Source organism: Peromyscus eremicus, chromosome 3 (assembly GCF_949786415.1).
Source record: "Peromyscus eremicus chromosome 3, PerEre_H2_v1, whole genome shotgun sequence".
Classification (NCBI taxonomy): Eukaryota; Metazoa; Chordata; class Mammalia; order Rodentia; family Cricetidae; genus Peromyscus; species Peromyscus eremicus.
The window spans coordinates 65,231,297-65,255,700 of record NC_081418.1 but is presented as its reverse complement, the minus strand read 5'-3'; the positions used below and the strand labels follow the sequence as shown (position 1 = coordinate 65,255,700).

At 39.3% G+C, this 24,404-nt stretch overlaps 1 protein-coding gene across 1 annotated transcript in view; it reads right to left on the bottom strand.

Annotated features, from left to right (window-relative positions):
- The window catches only part of Stk31 (serine/threonine kinase 31), an 80,721-nt gene extending 58,922 nt beyond the window's left edge, over window positions 1-21,799 (bottom strand). Inside the window, 6 exon segments of the mRNA XM_059257826.1 lie at window positions 2,015-2,173; window positions 4,385-4,459; window positions 12,917-13,015; window positions 18,897-18,949; window positions 19,039-19,085; window positions 21,748-21,799. Coding sequence (XP_059113809.1) covers window positions 2,015-2,173; window positions 4,385-4,459; window positions 12,917-13,015; window positions 18,897-18,949; window positions 19,039-19,066 — 414 coding nt within the window. The 5' untranslated portion in view covers window positions 19,067-19,085; window positions 21,748-21,799.
- Between the last annotated feature and the right edge of the window lie 2,605 nt (window positions 21,800-24,404).

Here is a 24,404-nt window from a genome sequence, read left to right as displayed (position 1 = left end):
ACCCCGTGTGCTAAAACACCAACATGCCAGGCAGGATGTGCCTGCTTATGCAATAGTGGCTCTGCTATCATGGGAGAGATCAAGAGCCTCCCAGTAGGATTTAAGGTCCTTTCCACAAGAGGGAGTTTATGTCTGGTACTGTAAGCCAGAACAAAAACCTATGGCTGGGAGGTCCTAAGTCCCAATTAGGAAGCAACTTCTATGGGTTTTCTGGATGGATGTGATATGCCTGTCAAACTGCCTTCTAAACATGTGTATTTATGCCCAGATATCATTACTGTTATCAGCCTCAACTCATAACCACTGGGGTTATGAGATCAAGTGACTGTTACTGTGATATGGTACCCTATTTCTTAGTCATGGGTGAACGTCTATAGTCAACCCCTCCAAGGCTCAGGGATCATTGCTAAAGAGCAGCATTAAAAAAAATTTAAGAGCAGGAGGATGAAATTTTAGAGGGGGAGGAAGTGGTGTTATGTAACAATTTCCTGAGATATTGAAACATTCCATTCTGCAAGAAGACGCTCCTTAGGTAGAAAGGTAAACAACTCAAAAAGCTTCAGGATGTCCCTGAAACTGACCAAATTCTCTAAGCCCCCTCCCTTCCAGAGTAAGCAATAAAAACTGCGAGTCTCTCTCAGAACAGAAAACTGAACTGCAAAGAAGACTCTGAGATGAGATAAGCTGGCACAAAGACTCAGACAAGCTGACATACAAAGACGACTCTCAAGGGGGAAAAAAAAAGCTGCAAAATAGACTCTGACACCCAAACAACTGCCTAGAAGCAGCAAAAACCAGCAAGCTGACTCAGAGGTTTAGACCAACTGAGGCACCTGGAAAGGACACTCTCTAACCTGTCGAGCTGCCTGCAGGGTGTGCAGTGAACCCCAGGTTCCCAGCTTTGTGAACTGTCACCCAGACTGGACTTTGATAATGCAGCTGTCTTTGCACCATTTCTGCTCCTGTAAGTAACCCCAATAAAATCCACTGGTTCATCAAGTTGGGCTTTGGTGGTATCCATATTTGGTCTGTCATGGGATTCCTATCTGGCATAAGTAGACATATGTGCTGCATCTCCCCAGGAAAAGTAAACATGTGTTGCATCTCCCAGGAAAACAGGAGAGAAAAGGTTTATTTGCCTTACAAGTGCAAGTTACATTCGTCACTGCAGGGAAGTTACAGAGGCTGAAACAGCCAGCCACACCACATCCATGCTTAAAAGTAGAAAGAAACAAACATACTCATGCTGCCTGCTTGCTCTTCTCACCCAGCTATCTCCTGTACTATCTATATCATTCAAGAGACCCTGGCCAAGGAATGGTACTGCCCACAATGAATTGAGCCTTTCCAGGTCAATTAGCAATCAAAACAAGCCCTCACATACATGCCCACGGGCCAACCTTATCTAGATAATTTCTCATTTGAGACTTTCTTCTCAGATTATTCTAGTTTGTGTCCAGCTACATTTAAAACTAGTCATCACATTGCCTAAAACATAAATCTGATTATTTGTAATACTAAAAATTTCAAACTACTGATATTTATAGGCAGGGTTAAAGATCACTGAGGGGTGCTCTAGAATCAAACCCCAGTACAAAACAGAAACAAACCCAAAACTTTCACAAAAACAATGTTAACAATTTTTTATCATATAAAAGTCCCTTTAAATTTTTACAGAAGAAACCATTCACATTTATTTACTTATGTATATAAAATCACTTATTTGATCATTAAGAATGATTACCTACCAAATATGAGAACAAATATATAATTTTTTATGTGTTTATGCTCATTTGTCTGTTTGTTCGGTAAGACCAACCCCAGGGTCTGATCATACTAGGTAAGTGCTCTACCATGAACTGTATCATAACCCTGAATTATTTTATAATTCACATTTTCTACCAAAATATATAAGCTTTTACATTAAACAAAGCTAATGACATTTAACAGTGCATATGCCTTCAAGTATATAGTTTCAAGTATAATACATTAAGAATTTAAATGTGTGACTTGCCTGGTCAAACTGGGTAACTTCTTGGCCAGAAGGAATCTGTAGTCCCCAAAGTCTATACTTCTTGGCAATACTAGAAAATTGCAGCTCTGGGGGAATTTCTACTATATCAGATCGGTTTAGAATTTCAGTATTTCCATAGTCAATGTACCTCACCAGGCACTAGAAAAAAAATTGAAGGCAAACAGTAGTACTGAACCTAGATTATAAAATCTGTTAACTAACAAGAGCTATAAATGTTGCTTCAGATGACAAACGCCTTTAGAAACAGCTCTAATGACAACCTCAAAGTAAAGAAAATTCTGCATTTGGGAATAATTTCCAATAGTACCATTTGTCATTTGTCTTTTTTAACCACTAGTATTTTTATACAAACATGAGTATATAGCACGGTGATCCTTTCTAATCTCATAATATTAAAATCAATCTACAGTCTTAAATTCAAATTGAAAACAGTAAAGCCTATTTTTTTCCCACAGGAAAAAAAATTTCTTGCTTGGCGGTGGTGGCGCACGCCTTTAATCCCAGCACTTGGAAGGCAGAGGCAAGCAAATCTCTGTGAGTTCGAGTCCAGCCTGGTCTACAAAGCAGGTTCCAGGAAAGGCGCAAAGCTACACAGAGAAACCCTGTCTCAAAAAAAAAAATAAAAATAAAAATAAAAATTCTTTAACAAAATTAAACCCACTCTGGCTAGACCTTGAAACTGACCAAATTGACCCTTACTTCCAGCCCTGTATCTATTGTTTTTAATCTTTCTGGGAGCTGTTGGGATAGTGATTAAGTGATCAGTGATTAAGAACACTGGCTGTTCTTCCAGAAGACTCAGGTTCAGTTCCTAGCATCCACATAGTAGCTCACAACCATCTGTAACTTCAGTTCCAAGAAATCCAACACTTTCTGGCCTCTGTGGGCACTGCATACACATGGCACACATCCATACAAGCAGGAAGAGCTCCCATACACATTTTTTTAATCCTTAAAAACTTTCTAAAAGTATATTACAAAGTCAATCATCATCTAATGCCTTAATTTAAAACCTCAGTCAATCCAAAAGGCAAGTGCAAAATATTCAACTGTCAAATTATGGAAAAAGTTATATTAGAAAATTCATTTTCACCAAGATAAAACATTATCTATAGCAATATTAAATGATATTTTTAAAACACAAACCAACCATAGAAATCATTAAACTTTTCTACTTAGCATTTTATTAATAAAAAATATCTACCAAACTAAACATTATGAAATATATTTTAGGTCTAGAAAAATAGATGTAAAAAAATCACTTATGGAACACCTGAAGAGCTGTTTCCATGATCCCACAATGTACATTTGCCCCCAAACAGCTCTGCAGAAAAATCTCATCTCCCTTAGGAGGGAAGTTTATTGCGAGGGAAAAAATGGGTTGGGAAGAATTGGGAAGGGAATAAGACAGAGTATTGGGGGGAATGAATATTAACAAAGTACATTTTTATATATGCAATAAATTATGAAATAGAAATATGTAAATAAATCTTCCACAATCTTTCAATGTAAGAAATAAAACAGCTTGACACAAAAGAACTTAATCACATTTAACTTAAGGATTGGAAGTGGAAAACCAATCTTCATTGTCAACAATATTTGACACCAAATACAAAATACATCTAACTTCAAGATCAAATAAATGTTCTTTCTCTATTCATCTATCTTAATAAAATGAACTTTAAAAGTTACTTATAACTTTTAAAGAATCATTAAGAGATAGAGCAGAAAGAGCCAACTAATCTGCAAAAATAACCCACAAATTTTATCTTCTATTTTTTAGTTTTATTATTATTTATGTGCCTGGGTATTTTGCCAGCATTATGTATGTGTCACACATGTGTGCATGCTGCCTGAGGAGGCCCAACAAGGGCACTGCCCTGGAACTAAGATCACAGATGGTTGTAAAGCATCACGTGGGTGTTAGAAACTGAACCCAGGTCTTCAGGAAGAGCAGCCAGTGCTCTTAACAACCATGCCATCTCTCCATTTCATAAATGTTAAGTCTGTTAATCTAGTCATTATCACTATGAATAAGCAATAATAAACTCAATAAGCATCCTTTTAGAAACAAGGGCCAGAAAGATGGCTTAGTAGATGAGGATGCTTGCTGGTAAAGCTGATGACCTGAGTTCAATCCCAGGACCCAGATGGTGGCAGGACAGAACCAACTCCCTCAGGCTGTCCTCAGGCCTCACAAATGCTGTGCACTGTGCCACTCTTGTGCCCACATACATATTATGCACATACAAAATAAATAATTGTAAAAAATTTTAAAGCACATTTTTAAAAGGTTTTGGAACCAAGATAGACATTCCTTAAGCCCAAAATATGAATACAATTTCCTGCCTTATCATCACTGATGGTTTTCAGCACTTTGCATCTGTACCAACACTTATCTTCAGAAAATAATCCACCATAAATCTGTAGAAGAAAAAGAAACATTTGTCATTTTAATGAAAAGCACACTAAGTAGGTCAGGATATAAGTTAGCATTGTATACTACTGTATGTTAATAAATACAGTAGCTTATCTAATCCTCCTAACATGCCTATGAGGCAGGTACTCTGTGTATACCACTATGTATCCAAAGTCATAGCCTTGTCTTCAGCACAACCAAGATTCAGACTTCTGATTCTAGAGTCCATTATACTAATCTACCTCTCAAAAAGTAAATAAAAAAAAAAAAGACCACCTTCTGGTCTTCTGGGAGAGGACAGTACTCAGCTACCACAATCATGTACTTGCAACAACCATACATGACTATAATGAGTCTGTACAAGCACAGGCCCATGAACAGCCAGGCATACATTAAGGAGAGGACAAGGGAAGCCTATATCATTACTGAACAATCTCTCTGGTTCTATCAAGGAACAGTCATTGCCTTTCAATTAGTTGTGTACCTACTAGTAGTCCCACCAGGCTCCAATGCTCATACAAAGTTCCCTGGTTAAACTAACTGGGCCACAAAACAAAACCAAAAGTCACAAATCTGGGAAAGGGGCAGATAGGGAAGAAGTTGATAGGGATCGTATAGAGAGAAAGTGACCAGAATGCATTATAAATGTGTATATGAATTGCCAATGAACTAAGTGAAATTTTAGGGGAACCTGTGGGACAAGAAAGGCCATGGAGGAATGCAGAAATCCAAGGTAACTACCACTGAAAGGTCTTACAATCGCTTCTCCCTCACATGCCAGAACCCCAAGAACACTGAGGCTGCAGAGACAGTTCCTACTTGCCCCTCACATACCTTGGAGCCTGCTAATGCCAGAGGAATCAGAAGACATAACCTTCAACTCAGCACAGCTGTGCCAGCAACTCTCCATAACTATTTCTTTTTTTTTAAATAATTTATCTTTATTTTATGTGCATTGGTGTATGCATGTATGTCTGTGTGAGGGTGTCAGATCTTAGAGTTACAGACAGTCGTTAGCTGCCATGTGGGTCCTCTGGTAGAGCAGTTGGTGCTCTTAACCACTGAGCCATAACTCCAGCCCCCCATAACTATTTCTTTTATTCTTATTCTCTATTATTTAATCTCCACTCTTGCATACACGTCTCATGGTGATTTCCTTTTGTTCGTATATTGTTCAAGTAGGTTTCAGGACTGTTGTCCACCAGTCTAATATAAAGCAGTCTCTACTACACTTTTCTCCCACATCTCAAATAACATCTCCTCTTATTCCTACATCTTCTGTTCATCTTTATCACCTCTTCTTTTTACTTCTTACTTACAACATTCCATAGATATAACAACCTCTATTATCTGTGGACCCTAACAGTACCCCAATTTTCACTTCCTAGTTACTTTATACACCTTCACTTTCTTTTCAAAATAAATCTAATACTGTGTTGACTAGATTTATGTCAACTTGCCACAAACTGTAGTCATCTGGAGGAGGGAACCTCAATTGAGAAAATGTCTCCATAAGACAGTGGTTCTCAACCTTCCTTTGGTCCTTTAATAAAGTTCTTTATGCTGTGGTAACCCCTAACCATAAAATTATTTTCATTGCTACTTCATAACTTAATTTTGCTGTTATTAATCATATGTAAATATATGATATTTCCAATGGTCTTAGGTGACCCCTGTGAAAGGGTCTAGGAGTCGCAAACCACAGGCTGACTGACCACTGCCATAAGATCAGGCTGTGAGCCAGCCATAGAGCATTTTCTTAATTAATGATTGATGGGTGAGGGCCCAGCTCACTGTGGGTGGTGCCAACCATTGGCTGGTGTCCTAGGTTCTGTAAGAAAGCAGAATGATCAAGCCATGGTAAATAAACCAGGAAGCAGTGCTCTTCCATGGCTTCTGCATCAGCTCCTGCCTCTGAGTTCCTACCACGTTTGAGTTCTCGTCCTGACTCCTTTCAATGATGAATATGGAAGTATAATCAGAATAAACTCTTTCCTCCCCAACTTTCTTTTTGGTCATGGTGTTTCATTACAGCAATAGAAACCCTAAGACAAATAATACTCATCCTTACCCACTCTACCTCCCTACCACTACTAACTTTAATAACTAAAATCTGAATACATGCCACACTACCCTTAGTTATTTATCCTCCAGCAATTATGGAAGCCAAAGGGGCCACTGTCATTAACTAGCTAGTATAGTATCTCCATAATGATAATATCAAGTAGCTGTGATGATCTCAAAGTTTATATCCTGCTAAGAATATAAATATATAGTTTATACCTAGCACACTGAGCTCCTAAATGGGGAACTATTTTCTGAACTACACACTTAACTCTATCACATCCAAGTCCCACAGAAACATTGCAAATACTTCAACTGAAAGAATACAGCTGATAAAAAAAATTATACCAAATGAAGAAATAACACTACATGCATAAATTCTAACCCAGTGACATAAGAAACACACACACACACACACACACACACACAGAGAGAGAGAGGGGGGGGACGTAATTCCTCCAAATTTTACTAATCCTACGGTAATGGTATCTAGCAAAAATGAGTTAAATGAAATCACAGAGAAAGAACTCAAAATAATGATTGTAATTATATCCGGGAAATCAAAAACAAGCTCCTATGTTGAAAATAAAAAAACCTAGCAAAGTCAAATAAAAAGCTCTATGAAAAGTCTCACTAAATAGAACAGATCAAGGAGAAGATAGACTATCTGTGCTTAAGGCAAGATCGAGGAACTGGAACAATCAAACAAGGCAAAGTTAAAATAATAAGGTAACAGAAGGAATTCCAAGTAATACCTGGCATTCTGAAAGACTCAATCTATGAGTACGCAAGGAAGAAGGAAAAGAATCTAATTCTAAAGGCACAGAAAACAGTTTTAAGAATCATAACAGAAACTCTCCCAGGGTTAAGAAAGGAGATGCCAATCCAGATGCAAGAGGCATTAACACCAAGACCAGAAAAGAACCCCGCATCATCAATATGATTAACTCTAAATATACAGGGCCAAGAAAGTATACTAAAAGCAGCAAGAGAGAAACACCACACCATAAATAAAGGCAGGCCCATCAAAATAACAACAGATTATTCAATGAAACTTTAAAAGCCAGGAGAGCCTGGACAGGTGTATTTCAAGTTCTGAAAAACAACTGCCAGCCCAGACCACTATACCTAGCAAAGCTACCTAGTATAATAGAAGGAAAAATAGTCTTCCCATGATAAAAATAGGCTAAAGGAATTTCTGACCACCACATCAGCTCCACAGAAAATACTTCAAGAAATTCTTGGAACTGCAGAGAAAAACAAACCCATCCACGACGCCACAGGAAAGGCTAAACTATGCTATGAAATAACACTGTTGAAAATCAAGTCCATCCTTGAAGAAATAAAAAAGTGAATGAAAATAAATTACTAGAATCAAGTGAAAATGAAAGCACAACATGCCAAGACCTATAGGATATAATGAAAGCAATCCTAAGAAGGAAAGAAAGAACTGTAGAGCTCTAAGTGCCTACATAAAAAATCAGAGAAACCTCAAATAAATAAGTCAATTATTCACCTTAGGACCCTGGAAAAAGAACAATACATCAAATCACAATTCAGTAGGTGAAAAGAAATCATTAGGACATAAAATAATGAGGAAAAATATAAAGAATCAATTAAACAAATACTTGGTTCTTTGAAAAGATAATAAAACTGATAGACTCTTAGTCAAACTAACCAAAAGAAAAAAAGAAGACCTCAACTGATAAAATAAGTGACGAAAAGGGAGTCATTACAGTAGCTACCAATGAAATCAGAAAATTATTAGGTCTTACCTTGAAAACATACATTCACTAAGTTAGAAATACTAAAAGGATCTTATAAACTCCTAGATGCAAATGACCTAACAAATTAAGCCAAAACGAGATAATTATTTAAACAGATCTATAACAAACAGTGAGTCTGAAGCAGTATTTTAAAATTTCCTAACTAAAATTCCAGGCCTAGATGGATTCACTGGTGAATTTTACCAAACCTTTAAAGAAGAAACACCACTAATTCTTCACAAACCTTACCATTAAAGAAAGAAGTAACATCACCCAATTCTTTTTTACTAAGCTGTTATTACCCTGATACCAAAAGCAAATAAAGAAACAATAACAAAAAAAAATTAGAGACTCCCATGGTGAAATTACACACAAAAAAATTCTCAACAAAATACTTGCAAATTAAAGAACACATCAAAAAGATCATCCACCATCACCAAGTTGTCTTTATTCCAGAGATGAAGGGATGGTTTAATATACATAAATCAACACCCTATGACTGATCAGTCAAGGAAGCCCCCCAAAAAGCAAAGGCTACTGCACTGCTCTTGGCTCATAATCATAACTAGATGGTAAAACTCTACTGCTGAAGACCCAACATACTTTGGTGGCAGGACATAGAGAAATCAAACTGCAACTTCTCTGAAAACTTCCTCCTTGCTTACTATCTTTCATAGTGCCATGTGCTATATAGGCCACTGGGAAAGAAAAGCCATTCATGGTACTGCCTAGAAGTAAACCCTGAATACTACCATACTGTCCTACCAGGCAAGATGTACCCACTGGTGCAATAATGGTAATAACCAACCACTTTCTGACTGGGTTTGAGGTCTGCTCCATAGAAGGAAGTTCATGTCTGGCACTGTTAACCTGGTCAAAGGCTATAACTTGGAAAGTCATAGGCCATAGAGGAGCACCTACTACTGCTCTTTTGCTAAATGGGCATGTTGTTAAACTGCCTTCTAAATATGTATGTCCTGGTTAGTTTTTTGTCATCTTGATATAAGCTAGAGTAATTCTGAAAGAGAGAACCTCAATTGAGAAAACGCCCCCACCAGACTGGCCTGTGGGCAAACCTATGGAACATTTTCTTGACAGATGGTTGATATGGGAGGGCCCAGCTCACTGTAGGTAGGGCCACCCGTAGGCAGGTAGTCCTGAGCTATGTAAGAAAGTAGCCTGAGCAAGTCAGAAAGCAGTGTTCCTCCATGGTCTCTACTTCAGTTCCTGTCTCTAGGTTCCTATCTTGAATTTCTGCCCTGACTTTCCTTGATGTGATGGACTACAACTTGCAAAGTGAAATAAACTTTCCTTCCCAAGGTGCTTTTGGTCGTGGTGTTTGGCACAGCAATGGAAAGCAAACTAAGACAGCTTACGTTTATACTGACAGATTAGTGCTGCTTTCAACCTTGGCTAGAGATGTGGTTTTCTGTAGTGGGCAGCAATTAATGCAGCAACTTTATTAGTCCAAGTGCTAAGAGTAAGTGACTACTGAGTACTCAGCTCTAGACAGAAGATCTCTATCAACCCCTAAGTGCAGAGAGCATCATGGAAGAGAGGGCAGAAAACTCTAAGAGCTGGAAGGTGGGGACAAGTGCTGGGAAATGCATTCTCCTGGACGTAACAGGGCCGTGCACTCACCAACTTACTCCAGCAGTTACCTGCATCAGACTTAGCCACAATCAGTCAACGTTCTAGAAGGGGACACTAATTGGGCTCAGTGGGTTACAAAAAGACCCAAAAAGATACAGAGAGAAAAAGCATAAAAATGATAGGGGAATTTATAGGCTGTCTGGGAGGAGTGGGTAAAAGGTTTTGGAGCTAGATAGGATCTAGATGTATTGAACATATATGAGATTGTCAAGGAATAAATATATTCCAAAAGGGAAAAAAAACACCAGTAAAACAAATGAGTTAAGAAATAAATTTTAAAAAGGAATAAAAGAGGATATAAAGAAACAAAGTTTAAAAAGTATCTTACTGTTTTAATGTCTCAAACAGGTAAAATATTTTTTTTTGGTTTTTTGGGGGGATTTTGTTTGTTTGTTTTTTTTAAAAACAGGGTTTCTCTGTGTAGCTTTGTGCCTGTCCTGGATCTCGCTCTGTAGACCAGGCTGGCCTCAAACTCACAAAGATCCACCTGCCTCGGCCTCCTGAGTGCTAGGATTAAAGGCGTGTGCCACCACCACCCAGCTAGGTAAAATATTTTTATACCTAAATATGCCAATGTTGTTTGAATCTTAGATGGTCTTTTAATAAAAAACCAAGTACCAGATACTGGGGTAAAAGTTGAAAGATCTGAGAAGCAGAGCAAGCCATAGCCACCAACTATTACCTCACCAACTCCATAAATCCTGTGACTGAAAGCCTCTGAGTCCTCACCTGAAAGGGTCTCAGCTAAAGTGCTTTAGTTCCTGTTTCCTCATGCCTTATATACCTTTCTCCGCCCTGCCATCACTTCCTGGGATTAAAGGTGTGTGTGCTTCCCAGTAGTGGAATTAAAGGTGTGTGCCACCACTACCTGGCTCTGTTTCCAGTGTGGCCTTGAACTTACAGAGATCCAGACAGATTTCTGCCTCCCGAGAGATAGGATTAAGGATGTGTGCCACCACTGTCTGGCCTCTATGTCTAATCTAGTGGCTGGCTCTGTCCTCTGATCCTCTGGCAAGCTTTATTGGAGTACATAATATATCACCACATGTAAAGAATATTCTATTTAAGTCTAATCTTGAACCTGGTGGAATCTATATTTCCTATGAATCAAGAAAAATTTTTATACTTTTTACTTTATAACATTAGAAACATTTTTTACCAAGAAAAAAAAACTAAAACTCTCTAGTTTCTGTGTTCTTAGTTAACTTCAAAGCCACTAATAATTTTGGAGACCAATGCATTATCAGCTTTGCTCTGCATTTGCCTCTGTTGTGAGAGTATAAGTAATAATCACTTGTCAAGGACTTGAAGGCCACTTTTGATGGAAGCATTGATTCTCCATTGGGCCTACAAATGTCTAATTCGTGACTGGAACCAGAATGAAAGGCTTGACATCTCTGTATCTTTTAAGACTTTAACCTTTTAGTTATACGTGAAAATACCAGGCTACAGAAGACACAGAAAAACATAGCACCTAAGTTCTTCAAAGATTTGTACCTATTCACAGAAAAGACAAATACTTCTTCCTGGTCTCTCTTGCTCATTATTCCTGTACTGTAACTCCTTAGTTCCCTGGAGTTGAGAGGCTAAACTGCAAGCAGAGACTTCATTTCTCCATTTTTTTGGCCAATAAATAAAGTTCTCTTTTCGTTTAGCATTGTCTCTTGAATCACTGTTTAATCAAACAACAGCAAAATCAAATGTTTTCTGCTACATGATTAACTGAATAAAGTTAGACCATATTATTAATACCAAATTTATACTTTAGTTTAATGACGTTTAATTTTTTTTTTTTGAGCAAAAAAATTACACTATGAATTCTGCTCCCGCCTCCGCTCTACTGGCCGTTTGTGACTGGTTCTCTACCTGGAGGTGAAAGCTGCACAGGCTATTTGTCATCACTCCCCTGACATCTCTCAGGAGATGCCAGGAGCACCCTTCCAACTGTGCCAACCAAAAGCAATCTCCTTCCATTGTTAAATGTCTCTTAAAAGTGGAAGTGGAAGATACAAAACTCACTCCAGGGTGATAACCACTTAAAAACACACATCCTCAGTTGAGACAATATTGTCTCCATGGAAACAAAAAGTACATTTGGAGGAATATGGTACAAGGAAATCTTAGTTATTACAATGATTCATGGCCCTGCTAAGTTCCACCCTACCTGACAGCATATACAATTTATCAATAGTATGATATTATAATGTCTTGTTGGAGAAGCCTCACTAAGAAAAAGATTAGTCCAAAATGCTTCTTAGGAGGAAATAATGAAAAAAGCCAGCAAGCTCAACCAAAACAATTGAGCCCCAGCTTCAATGACAGACCATGTCTCAAAAAAAGTAAAGTAGAGAGCAATAGAAAAAGACACACCCTATCTCTGGCCTCCACAAGCACAGACAATCTCTCCCTTCCCCTCTCCCTCATTCTCTCCCCCTCTCCCTCACTCTCTTCCCCCCTCCTTCCCTCTCCCTCTTATCCCCTTCTCCTCCTTCCTCTCCTCTTCTCTTCTATCCTCTCCTTCCTCCCTCATCCCCCCCCCATCCCTCTGTAAGTGAAGAGTTGAAGCAGGAGAGAGAAATCACATACCAAAAAAGAAAATATTAATATAGATAAGATTTCAAATGATATTCAGAAAGTAATCAAGTTAGCCAGACTAGGAGCAGGTATTAGCCATACATATATAAGACAAAAGACGTACATCAATATAGAGGTATGAAGATGCAACTCTGTTGGTAGACAGCTCATCTAACATGCACTAGACCCCACACTTGATCAAAAGCCATCCATATTGTAGTTTACATCAGAATTTCTGCCCACAGTTATTTTTAATAAATAAATTTACTATGACTGTAATTTATAGAAATTCTAAAAATCTGTCTTTTCTGTTCAACAGGCCCCAAATTCCAAAATCTATAAATTCTAAAATGTAGAAAAGCAGACATGCAAGAAGAAATGATTATAACCAGGAATAAAGCTTACCTTCTTAGGATCAAGATTCCCAAAAACTGAATTAGCATGAGGACAAACTTCAGATAGTGAGCAACCGATCTTCATAATATCCTTATTTCTACTAACATTCTAAGAAGAAAACAGAAAGAGCATGAGATTCAGTAAATTCTGATGATATTATATATAATTGAGGGTTCTACTAAGTGTAACACTTAAAGGACTTTAGTGCACTGGGAATTAGATCAAATTCTTGTGTTACGATTTTCATAATTCAAATGAGTTCTTAGAAGAAATTATATTAAGCTACATGAAGCTTACGGTCACTTACATACACTTCAAATAAAGTGCCAAATATTATTGAATTATACTAAGTAGGTTCCTTATGGACTGGGTAATTCCAGGGCTGGTGGTGACAGAAAATAAGAAAAAGAAGATTAAGACATGTTTAGAAGACATGGAACCAACCTATCATTTTAGCCAATTTCTGTTCCATTGGTCAGAGATGAAGAATTCAAACAGCAAAAACAAATAATAACAGCAATGGCTTACAACCTGTGACATATCCACTAGTCTGTCGTCATATAAGTTAAATTACTGAACAAGTAAGTGGCAGAGAAGAAACTTCCTTACAGAAGAACAATTAATAAATGCAGCAGGAATAAAGAAAACTGAAAGGCCAGTACAATACCAGGAAAAAATTACAAGTGAAAAGTTAAAAAGAAACAAAAATAGTCAATACAATGTATCTCTCTATAGAGCATTTGTTAATCATAAAAGAAAAGTATTATTTACATTTTTTAAAAAAATGAACATCTCAACCAGGTAGAGTAAAGCTAACATACCCAAAAAGACATAATATCCGGAACCCCAATATAATTAATGCACACTGGACACACATCATCTTTGGGTATTTTGGCCAATTTATGAGAAATCATCATATAAACCCATATTAAAGATACTGTATAAAAATACTAGGATTCAGCCAGGTGGTGGTGGCGCACACCTTTAATTCCAGCACTTGGGAGGCAGAGCCAGGTGGATCTCTGTGAGTTCGAGGCCAGCCTGATCTACAGAGCAAGATCCAGGACAGGAACCAAAAAAAAAAAAAAAAAAAATACTAGCATTTGCCCAGCCTGGTGGTTCATGCCTTTAATCCCAGCACCTGGGGGTTGGGGTGGGTGGAGCAGAGGAAGGCAGATCTCTGTGAGTTTGAGGCCAGCCTGGTCTACAGAATGAGTTTCAGGACAGTCAGGACTGTTATATAAAGAAAACCTTGTCCCAAAAAACTAAAAACAAAAAAAAAAAACATAAAAGAAACAAAAAGAACCCTAGGATTCTTCCAAAATATCTAAAGTCAGGATATCTGACAAAGTATCAAAGGTTAGAGGACTCTTAAAGATACGATGGGGATCTTAGAATGGATGCTGGAGCAGCAGGGGGGTGGGGTGGGTAAAATTTGAAGTAAAGGCTATTACATAGTTCAATTAACAGTACTGTGCCAATATTAATTTCCGGGCTTTTGTCACTGTGCTATGGTTATACAAGAAGTTAGCATTAATGGAAGCTGAGTGCGAAGTACACAAAAAGCCTGTCTACTATTTCGAAGTAGAAGAAATGAAATATGAGCCGGGAGTGGCACTGCACACCTGTAACCCCAGCACTTGAGAGGTAGGAATGCAGGGACATCGTGAGTTTGAAGCCAGCTTGATGCTATGGGTGACACTCCACCTCAACAACACAAAATAAAATCAAGTATCACCAGACACGCACATCACATCAACCTTTATAGAAACACAAGAATAAAATAGTCAATGAGCCCATAATGTCTGGAGATAGAAAACCTCTCAAAGAGCAGTTCTAAGACATCATGATGAATGTCAATGTCATCATTCAAAAAAAAAAAAAAAGGGAAACAAGAGCTTTGGTAATCGCACAGTTGGTAGAACATGTGCCTAGTTTGCATGAGGCCCTGGGTACAAAAAAAAAAGGGAAACTAAATTTAAACTGACCCCAGGAAGTATTTGAAGCAGTCCTTGAAATCTGTAAATAAAATTCAGAGTACATCAAAATCTTCCAGTTATTCCTGTCACCACACAGACTACATAATGGAAGTTCCTTTCAAAGAAAAAAACTAGGTGTGGGAAATGACAGCACACATCTTTAATCCCGGCACTCGGGGCAGAGGGTCAGGCAGTCTACATAGTGAGTTCCAAGCCAGCCAGTGCTACACAATGAGACCCTGTCTCAAAAATATACACACACCACCACCCCCAAAAAAAGAAGGAAGGAAAGAGTTGCCATTCCGCTAAGAACACCAACAATCCTGAAGTATTCTCTTTTAAGTGACTTATCTGGCAGAAACCACTAAGCCATCTCTTCAGTTCAAATTATTTTTGTTTTACGGCTATGAGAGTTTTGCTTGCATGTATCTCTGTGCACCATATGTGCTTGCTGCCAAGGAGGCCAAAAGGAGGCATCAAATCCCCTGGAACTGGAGTTACAGAGGGTGTAAGTGGTCACACAGGTCACACACTAGAAATAGACTGCAGGTCCTCTGGAAGAAGAACAAGCGCTCTTAACCCCTAAGCCATCTCTCTAGTCCCATAACTCCAAATTTAACCAACTAATGACTAAGATCAATGGAAATCAGAGTCTAGAAGTACATTAACAGATAATAGCAATACTCACTTGAAATGTGACAAGTCTGACTCAATGCATAGTATAAACCTACACACTGGGATTCCAAAGATGTAATAAGGCTGGGGGGGTGGTTCACAACTTTAATCCTAGCACTCGGGAGGCAGAGGCAGCAACCTCTGAGTTCAAGGCCAGCCTTGAACTAGTTCCAAGACAACTAGAGCTACACAAAGAAACCCTGTCTCAAAAAAAAAACCAAAAACAAACATAAAAGATGTAATATAAAAAGAGGAATACAAAGTATCTTGCTCACATTTTATACCAACTGTGAGTGTACTTTCTTCTAGCATTGGAAATGGAAGCCATGGTCCTCCCTCACATATACTAGGCAAGTACTATACAACTAAACCACAAACCCAGCCCTTATTTTTTTGAACAGGAGCTAACTAAATTTTTCAAGCCAGCTGCAAACTCAAGGTCCTCTTGGTTCAGCCCTACAAGTAGCTGAGATTACTATGCCTACCTTACTGATTAGACTTTGAAACAATATTTTGGATATATTACATTAAATAAAAACATGTATTAAAATTAATTTTTACCTATTCCTTTTACTTGCGCTAATGTGGCTGCTGAAACTAGAAATAATTACTCATAGGGTTCACATTGCATTTCTACAGTGACAGCACTGATCTAGGAAGTATTATTTAATTTAGTACATATATATGGTTCCTATAAAATAAACTTAAATGTATAATTTGTCATTCAGTGTCGGGCACCAACTGGCACATGTGCTAGTAATACTCAACACAAACCCACAACATGTGAACACCATTTAAAAAGTATGTACACAATTGGAAAGATGGCTCAGCTGTTAAGCGTTTCAAAAAGAACCAGGTTCAATCCCTAGTACCTACAGGGCAACTCACAACTGTCTGTAACTCTAGTTCCAGGGATCCAATGCCCTCTTCTGACCATGATGGACACCAGGTACACAAGTTGTAGACAGACACAAACACATATAGACAGGCAAACACATATACACATGACATAAAAAATAAAACGGTTGTGCTTAAATATACAATTTACCACAAATTCAAATTTTTCTATGGTTTTTAAGAACTTTTTGTTAAAGATTATTTATTTATTTATTTATTTATTTATTTATTTATTATGTATACAATGTTCAGCCTGCATGTATGCCTGCATGCCAGAAGGCACCAGATCTCATTATAGACAGTTGTGAGCTGCCATGTAGGTGCTGGGAATTGAACTCAGGACCTCTGGAAGAGCAGCCAGTGCTCTTAACCTCTGAGCTATCCCTCCAGCCTTGTTTTTAAGAACTTTAAATCATATTCTTCTGTCGCTCCTTATAACTTCTATTTACACACTGTACACTTAATTTCATCAAAAAAGAGTTCCCAAGCCATGGGAAGTGTAGATAAATGCAATTTTCTTCCCTCCTTTATCATGTATAGTTTGCAAAATCAAAAAATCATTAGTAATGGTACATTAGAGATTCACTCTTAAAATCTGAAACCCAAGAACTTTGGTGCTTAATTTTGTTTTGCTGAGAAAAGGTCTCTGGGCATAGGCCTGGCTGTCCATGGACTCAGAGATCTGCCTGCCTCTGCCTCTCAAGTGCTGGGATAAAAGGGGTATACCACCACGCCCTGTTTAATTTTGTATTTAAAACTGAATATACTTACCTGATTTTCAATCTATCATTGAAATCAGAAATATTTCATTAATCTCCAAATTTCATAATTACATAACACTCATCTTACATTAAAATGTAGGCCATTAGAAAAAAATGAACAGAGTTTTCTTTTTCATCTCCCAGTGTCTAGAGTATGGAGCTTATCCTCTCCCTATTTTTACTATCTACCGCCATATGATATGTGAGAAGCTTTCAAGAAATTTTTTTGAAATGGCACAAGTATTCAGAATGTTGAGCTTCCCCACAATGTAACTTCTAACAAAACAATGCTGTCCCAAATCCAACTTGGAAGAGGGGAGTCAACGTGAAAGTCCCACCCCTGGCAAAAAAGCTACTCAAAATTTATAGCTTCTGGGAAAGAGGAAATCAGTATTTTTAATGGAGTGATACTGGACATATCAATCACATTCCTAAGCAGGTCTCATGCTCAGGAGTACTCAACCAACACAAATTGAATACAAGGGGCTTTTGTTTTGGTTTTTTTGGGGGGTTTTTTGTTTTGTTTTGTTTTTTGTTTTTCGAGACAGGGTTTCTCTGTGTAGCTTTGTGCCTTTTCCTGGAACTCACTTGGTAGCCCAGGCTAACCTCGAACTCACAGAGATACGCCTGGCTCTGCCTCCCGAGTGCTGGAATTAAAGGTGTGCGCTGCCGCCACCACCACCCAGCCTTTTGTTTTGTTTTTAAGAAAGAGAAAGAACATGAAATTCTGTAGGTAGGGAGGTGAGTGAGGTCTAGAGTTAGGGAACAATATCAAAATATACTGTATGAAATTCTCAGGGAATAAAAAATTTAAAAATATGAAACAGGAAAGAATATTAAAATATTATTTTGTAGACATATGAATGGCATATGTAACCAAATTAAGTTAAATATAAATTCATGTTATTTTTTAAACCAGACTGCTCCAAACCTCCCAAAATGGAACTGTTCACCTTTCTACCAAGAAAGTTGGGAAAACACAGTTTCTGAGTGTGACTTATACTTGGCCAACTGGGAAAGATGCTGCTGTGGAAAGGTGCTAACATGCTTCTGAGATGTCTACAATTCCTTCAACATCAGCAAGAACTGTTAGTCCAAGTGGTTCAAACTGGTCTACAACAGGATCAAGAACAAAACTTTATTTTGAATAGTGGGGTGGGGGTGAATATGACCACAATATGTTGAATAAAATTCTCAAAGAATAAAAATGAGAATATTGTGAATGTGTTAAAGGCGCGCATGCACACACACACACACAAACCACACAGGTCAGAAAGCTAAGATTTTTTTTAAATCAAGTTTTTTAGTAATAAGGAAAAAATGCTTGTTTTCAGAAAACAATCCTACAAAAGACCTCTAGATGGGGCTATAACTTCACAAATACAACAGTGTTTGGCTTCCTGATCCTATTGAACATAATTTTGAAGTCCCAATCTTGATACTTTTCATGTTTCATTCATCTGTATTGCAAGCATATTAATTCAACTCAGGAAAACTTCAAGCTATGGTCATCTGTTTTTTAATTATGTCTGTGCTACATGATTTCATTAAGATTAGGTACTGAGAATGAAAACAAAAGTATATTTATTCTTAGATTTTTATTTGGTTTTTGTTGGGAAAGGCTTGGGCTAGGAAACAAGAAGGCAGAAAAGAGAAACCAACCAAGCTTCCATTTACCTGGGCCCAAAATGTTACAGCATCTTCTACATGACTTCCAACAACATCTTCAACTAAAATAAAATCACAATGCAAAAAGAAATTAGGATTTAATCAGTACCATTAAGCTCTTACACCCCCAAATAATATTTAACGCCAGTACCTTTATTGTAATGTGTATCTTCATCCATTTGGACAAGTTCTGAAAAACTAACAATTCAACACCTTGAATTAGGTTTTAATATCTATTAACAATGAAAAAAATCTAAACCACATTATGTTCAAATTCTTAAAAGTGTTTGTCCTAATGGAGTTATCAAAACTCAAACTCTATACCAAAAATTGCCTTCCATGTATTTTCTCATGATTGTTTCTTGTATCTGTTCTGAATAGATTGTAGTTTTCAATGTCAAAATGTACCCTCTCTATCCTTATCATTATCTTTAGCCAAACTTTTACAGATTTACGTGTAAGATAACTCACACACATTTTGACCACCTTTATAAATCAACACTTTGAAACTACACGCATACTCTTGTGCATGCGTGCATGCGAGGAGCGAGTGTATGGCTGTTTTGCCTGCATGTATGTCTGTGGAGCACATGCATGCAGTGCATGCTGAGGCCAGAAGTGGGCTTCAGATGCCCTGGGATTGGCGTTACAGCCAGTTATAAACTGCCATGTTAGTGCTTCTAGAGAACTAAGGTCCAACTTCTAACAAAACCACACCATCCCAAATCTCAGCATGGAGGAGGGGAAGTGAACCCTGGTCCTCTAGAAAAGCAATCAGTGCTCTTAAAGCTGAGCTCTCTAGCCCTCACATTCTTAAAAAAAATAATACCCTCCCAAACAAGAGAAAGTATTCCACAATAAAACAAAAAGAAATGCTACAAATGTCTGAGACTGGCTATCTTTTGGTTTTTTTTAATACTCTGAAATTAAAAACTAAAATATATCAAAATTTTTACTTCAAAAATCATTTCATTACATAATATTTTAACTGAAAAATATTTCAAAAGAAGTCTACTACTTTACAATTTTATGCTCAACACACCAGAAATCACTTTCCACTCGTGAATCTTAAAATGATTTAAGTATGTAGTGTATTTCACTATTCAATTCCAACTGATTTTATTTCTTTCTCAAAAAGGCACAGAAGGTATATATCAACAGCCTCCACCCTCCAAAGCTGCTGGGTTTGAGGGGGCAGTGGGGGCAAGAAGATTAGTTTGTCCTTCAACTTAAAATAAACATTCTATACATTATAAAACACAAGGAAAATTTTTTTCACAAAATTGTCTTTAAAACATAGAGTACATGTCATGTTTTGAAGCACATTTTTTGAGAGCTTTTCAATTTTTCAAGAATACCTACATCAAAGTTTCAAATGCTCCCAACTATGAAAAGAGAAATTAACTCATCATAGGAAATAATGGGGCTTATTTATAAAAATTTAAAACTTTCCATTTTTGTCTAGCTTAAGCTTTTTTTTCCAAATAGTGTCACAGAAACATCTTCAAATCTGGGATCCTTTACTATAAGTCAAAAGGGAGTGTTAAAATTCAACTTAAGCCGGGCAGTGGTTTAAAATTCAACTTAAGCCGGGCAGTGGTGGCGCTCACCTTTAATACCAGCACTCGGGAGGCAGAGCCAGGCGGATCTCTGTGAGTTCGAAGCCAGCCTGGGCTACCAAGTGAGTTCCAGGAAAGGAGCAAAGCTACACAGAGAAACCCTGTCTCGAAAAACAAAGAAACAAATAAATAAATAAATGAATGAATGAATGAATGAATGAATAAATAAATAAATAAATAAATAAATAAATAAATAAATAAATAAATAAATAAATAAAATAAATAAAATAAAATTCAACTTACTGTTATGAGTAGCTGTAAAACAAAATTGGAATCTGTTTAGAGAAACTATTCTCTGGGAAACGCTGCCGTATTTTGTTTTGCTTGGTTTTTGTTTGTTGTTGTTAGTTTTCTTTTGGTTCTTCGAGACAGGGTTTCTCTGTGTAGTCCTGGCTGTCCTGGAACTTGCTCTGTAGGCCAGGCTGGCCTCGAACTCACAGAGATCCACCTGCTTCTGCCTCCCGAGCGCTGGGATTAAAGGTGTGCACCGCCACCGCCCGGCCACTGCCATGTTCTCAGTAAAAATTAATTTTACTTTGGAAATCCTGGCACTTGTTTCAAGAAACTGTTTCCTAGAACTATTTTAAATTGTTTTTAGCCGGGCGGTGGTGGCGCACATCTTTAATCCCAGCGCTCGGGAGGCAGAGCCAGGCGGATCTCTGTGAGTTCGAGGCCAGCCTGGGCTACAAAGCGAGTTCCAGGAAAGGCGCAAAGCTACACAGTGAAACCCTGTCTCGAAAAACGAAAATAAATAAATAAATAAATAAAATTAAAAATAAATAAACCGTTTTTAGCGGAGGTGGATGGCCGCATGGTGGGGATAAATCGCGCCTTGAAAGGGAGACCAGGAAGAAGCGGAAGGAAGCCCCTCCACACTTGCTTCCTGGGGGGCTTGGAAAGCTAAACCACAGAATCCACCAGAAGGGGAAGAACGACTCCACACAGCCGGGGTGCCGTCGTCGAGCTCGCTGCGGCAGGCGGCTCGAGGGCGGCGGGAGGCCGGAGGTGGGTGGGGTGGGAGATAGGCCTCAGCCCGGACCACCGACGCCGCCCTGGAGACAGCCCCGCTCACGCTCCCCACCAGGCCGAAGACTAACCTCACGCTTTCCGCCTCCGCCATACCAGCAAACAGCCGCTGGCCCCACATGCCCGGCGCTCCGCCCGCCCGCCTGCCCGCCCGGCCGCCCCCGTCGCAGGCCAGCCCTCCCTCGGCCGCGGCCGCCGCACTTGCAGACGCTTACCGCGCAGGCTTCCGCACCTCGGAGCCCGCACTGCGCCTGCGCGCCGCCGGGTGCTGCGCCATGGCGGCTGGCGCGCGGCCGCAGTCACGTGGCCGGACTGCCGCGGCCGCCGCGAGGCCTCGAGTGCCGCGAGGCCGTCCAGGCCGCACACCCCGCCCGCCCTCCACGCAGGCTCCGAAGGAGAGAGCGGCGCTCCCCGGGGCCGGGCGCTGGGAATTTATAGGCCGGCTCCCCCGCACCTGTCGGCCAATGGCCGCTTCCTTTCACCGGGCGTCAGTGACGTAAGGCCGTGGCGTGGGGTTGCGTGGGTCCTTCCTCTTTTATGCACGAGGGGATTTAAACTACAAAAGAAAGAAAGAAGAAAAGCTAAAAGCTGGGAGAAACCGGATATCCTTTTCCCAAGGGGGAAAAGAGAATAACTTGCTAAGGGACAGTGCCTTTTCGTAGATCAGTAAATAGCTTTACGCACATCTCTCCCCGAACCTTCACAGCCACGGCTAACATGGCAGGGGAGCGGGAGAATCTTTTTTTCTCAGTCTTTTTTTCTAAGAGGGGAAGGGAATTGATGTGGCTGAGTTATCCGGTAACGGGCAAGTAATCCGTGTGGCACAAATAGTGCACAGCTGAAAACCGTCTCTAGCTGATTTGTTTTGCCAGCCTGGGAATTAAACCCAAACCCTCCCGCAAGGTCAAACCACTGAGCTACACCCCGGCCCTCCAACTAATTTCTAAAGTTGGAAGTAGACTTAGCATAAACTGCAGGTATCAATGTTTAATGTTAATATTTATGTGTATCATTGAAGTCATCCCCACGATGAAACATTTCCTTCAACTTCAAAAGTTTCCCCAAGCCCGTTTACAGTACCATGGCTCTCCTTCCTGTGTTTTGATACTGGTTTCATTTTCTGAAAGTGTTAACTGGATCACATATAATAATTTCATCTGTCTTCTTTCAAATGGCATGAGTATTTTAAGGTAATTTCATCTGTTTTCTTCTATGTATCACTAGGTTGTAACATTTTCTTCCCATGTACTGGTCTACTGTGGATACATAACAGTTTTTCTACATTTCTGTGGCCATAGGGATTGTTTCCACTTTAGAATTGTTTCAGATAAAGCTGCTATGGTCTGCAAGTCTTTGTGTGGACATATGTTTTTTTTTCATTTCTTTTGGGTTAATGTCCCCTAGGGGATGTCTAAATGGTAGAAGTGTGTAGAAGACATTGCCAGACTGTTTAACAAAGAAGCCACGATAATTTATAATACCACCATCAAAGCGTGATGGCCCCTGTCACAAGTTCCCCTTCCTGCCCTCCTCTGACTGTGACCTCATAAGGATTTTCGAGGGATAGTGAGGATCCTTCCTGTACTGGGTGGTTTTGTGTGTCAACCCAACACCAGCTGTAAGGCATTTTCTCATTTAGTGATCAATGGGGGAGGACCCAGCCCGTGGTAGGTGGTGCCATCCCCGGGCTGCTGGTCCTGGGTTCTATAAAAAGGTGGGCTGAGCAAGCATGGGAAGCAAGCCAGTAAGCAGCTCCCCTCCTTGGCCTCTGCATCAGCTCCTGCCTCCAGGTTCCTGCCCTGTTTGAGTTCCTGTCCTGATTTCCTTCAGTGGTGGACTGCCATGTGGAAGTGTAAGCCAAATAAATACTTTCCTCCCCGACTTGCTTTATGCTCATGGTGTTTTGTTGCAGCAACAGGAACCCTAACTAAGACACTTCCTGTAAGGGATCTGGAATCTCCCTTCCTCCTAGAACCAAAACTGAACTGCCTTGGAACTGGTAAGTAGGTAAGAAACTGTGGAGTTTGGTTGGTTGGTTGGTTGGTTGGTTGTTTTTTTTTTTTTGTATTCATTACCAGGACTTATGTGAGCTTTCTGCTTGCCAGTTACCACAGTTTGGGATTTTGGTTTATTGTATTATATTTGTTGTGTATTTTGGGTTTTTTTTTTGGGGGGGGGTTCAAGACAGGGTTTCTCTGTGTAGTTTTGCGCCTTTCCTGGAACTCACTCTGTAGCCCAGGCTGGCCTCGAACTCACAGAGATCCACCTGCCTCTGCCTCCTGAGTGCTGTGATTAAAGGTGTGCACCACCACCGCCCCGTTGTATTATATTTGTTGTGTTTGAGAGATGAGGCAGGAGTAGTTACACACCTCACATATCTTAATTGTCTTTATGTCTTTCCCTTTGGATCATGAACTTAAATTTAATCAGACTCATCCATGCCTTGTTGCCCATTTAGTTACATTAAACCTCTGACAGTCAAATTCCACAACTTGATATTCCATTATCAATCTGCTCTGACAGAGTCTAGGATAATGGCCATATCTTCCACTAATTCTAAATCTGTATTGGTCAGACCCGATGAGTTCTATTTCCAGGACATTCTCGGCCATTGCTTGTCTTAAGACTTTAGTGATATCATCCAGGCCTTCCTAGGGAAAATGCAGACAGACTCTTCTCCAGAATTTTTTTTCCAACATCCTATTTTTATTATTTGGGAATTTCACACAATGCACCCCCAATCACACTCACTTCCCAGTCCCCCTAGACCCACTCTCCCACCCTTGGGCCCTCCCCAATAAAAGAAAAAATACACCAAGTCCCATTTGTGTTGCCCATGTACTCATTAGAACATGTTCAAACTCCCAGTGGC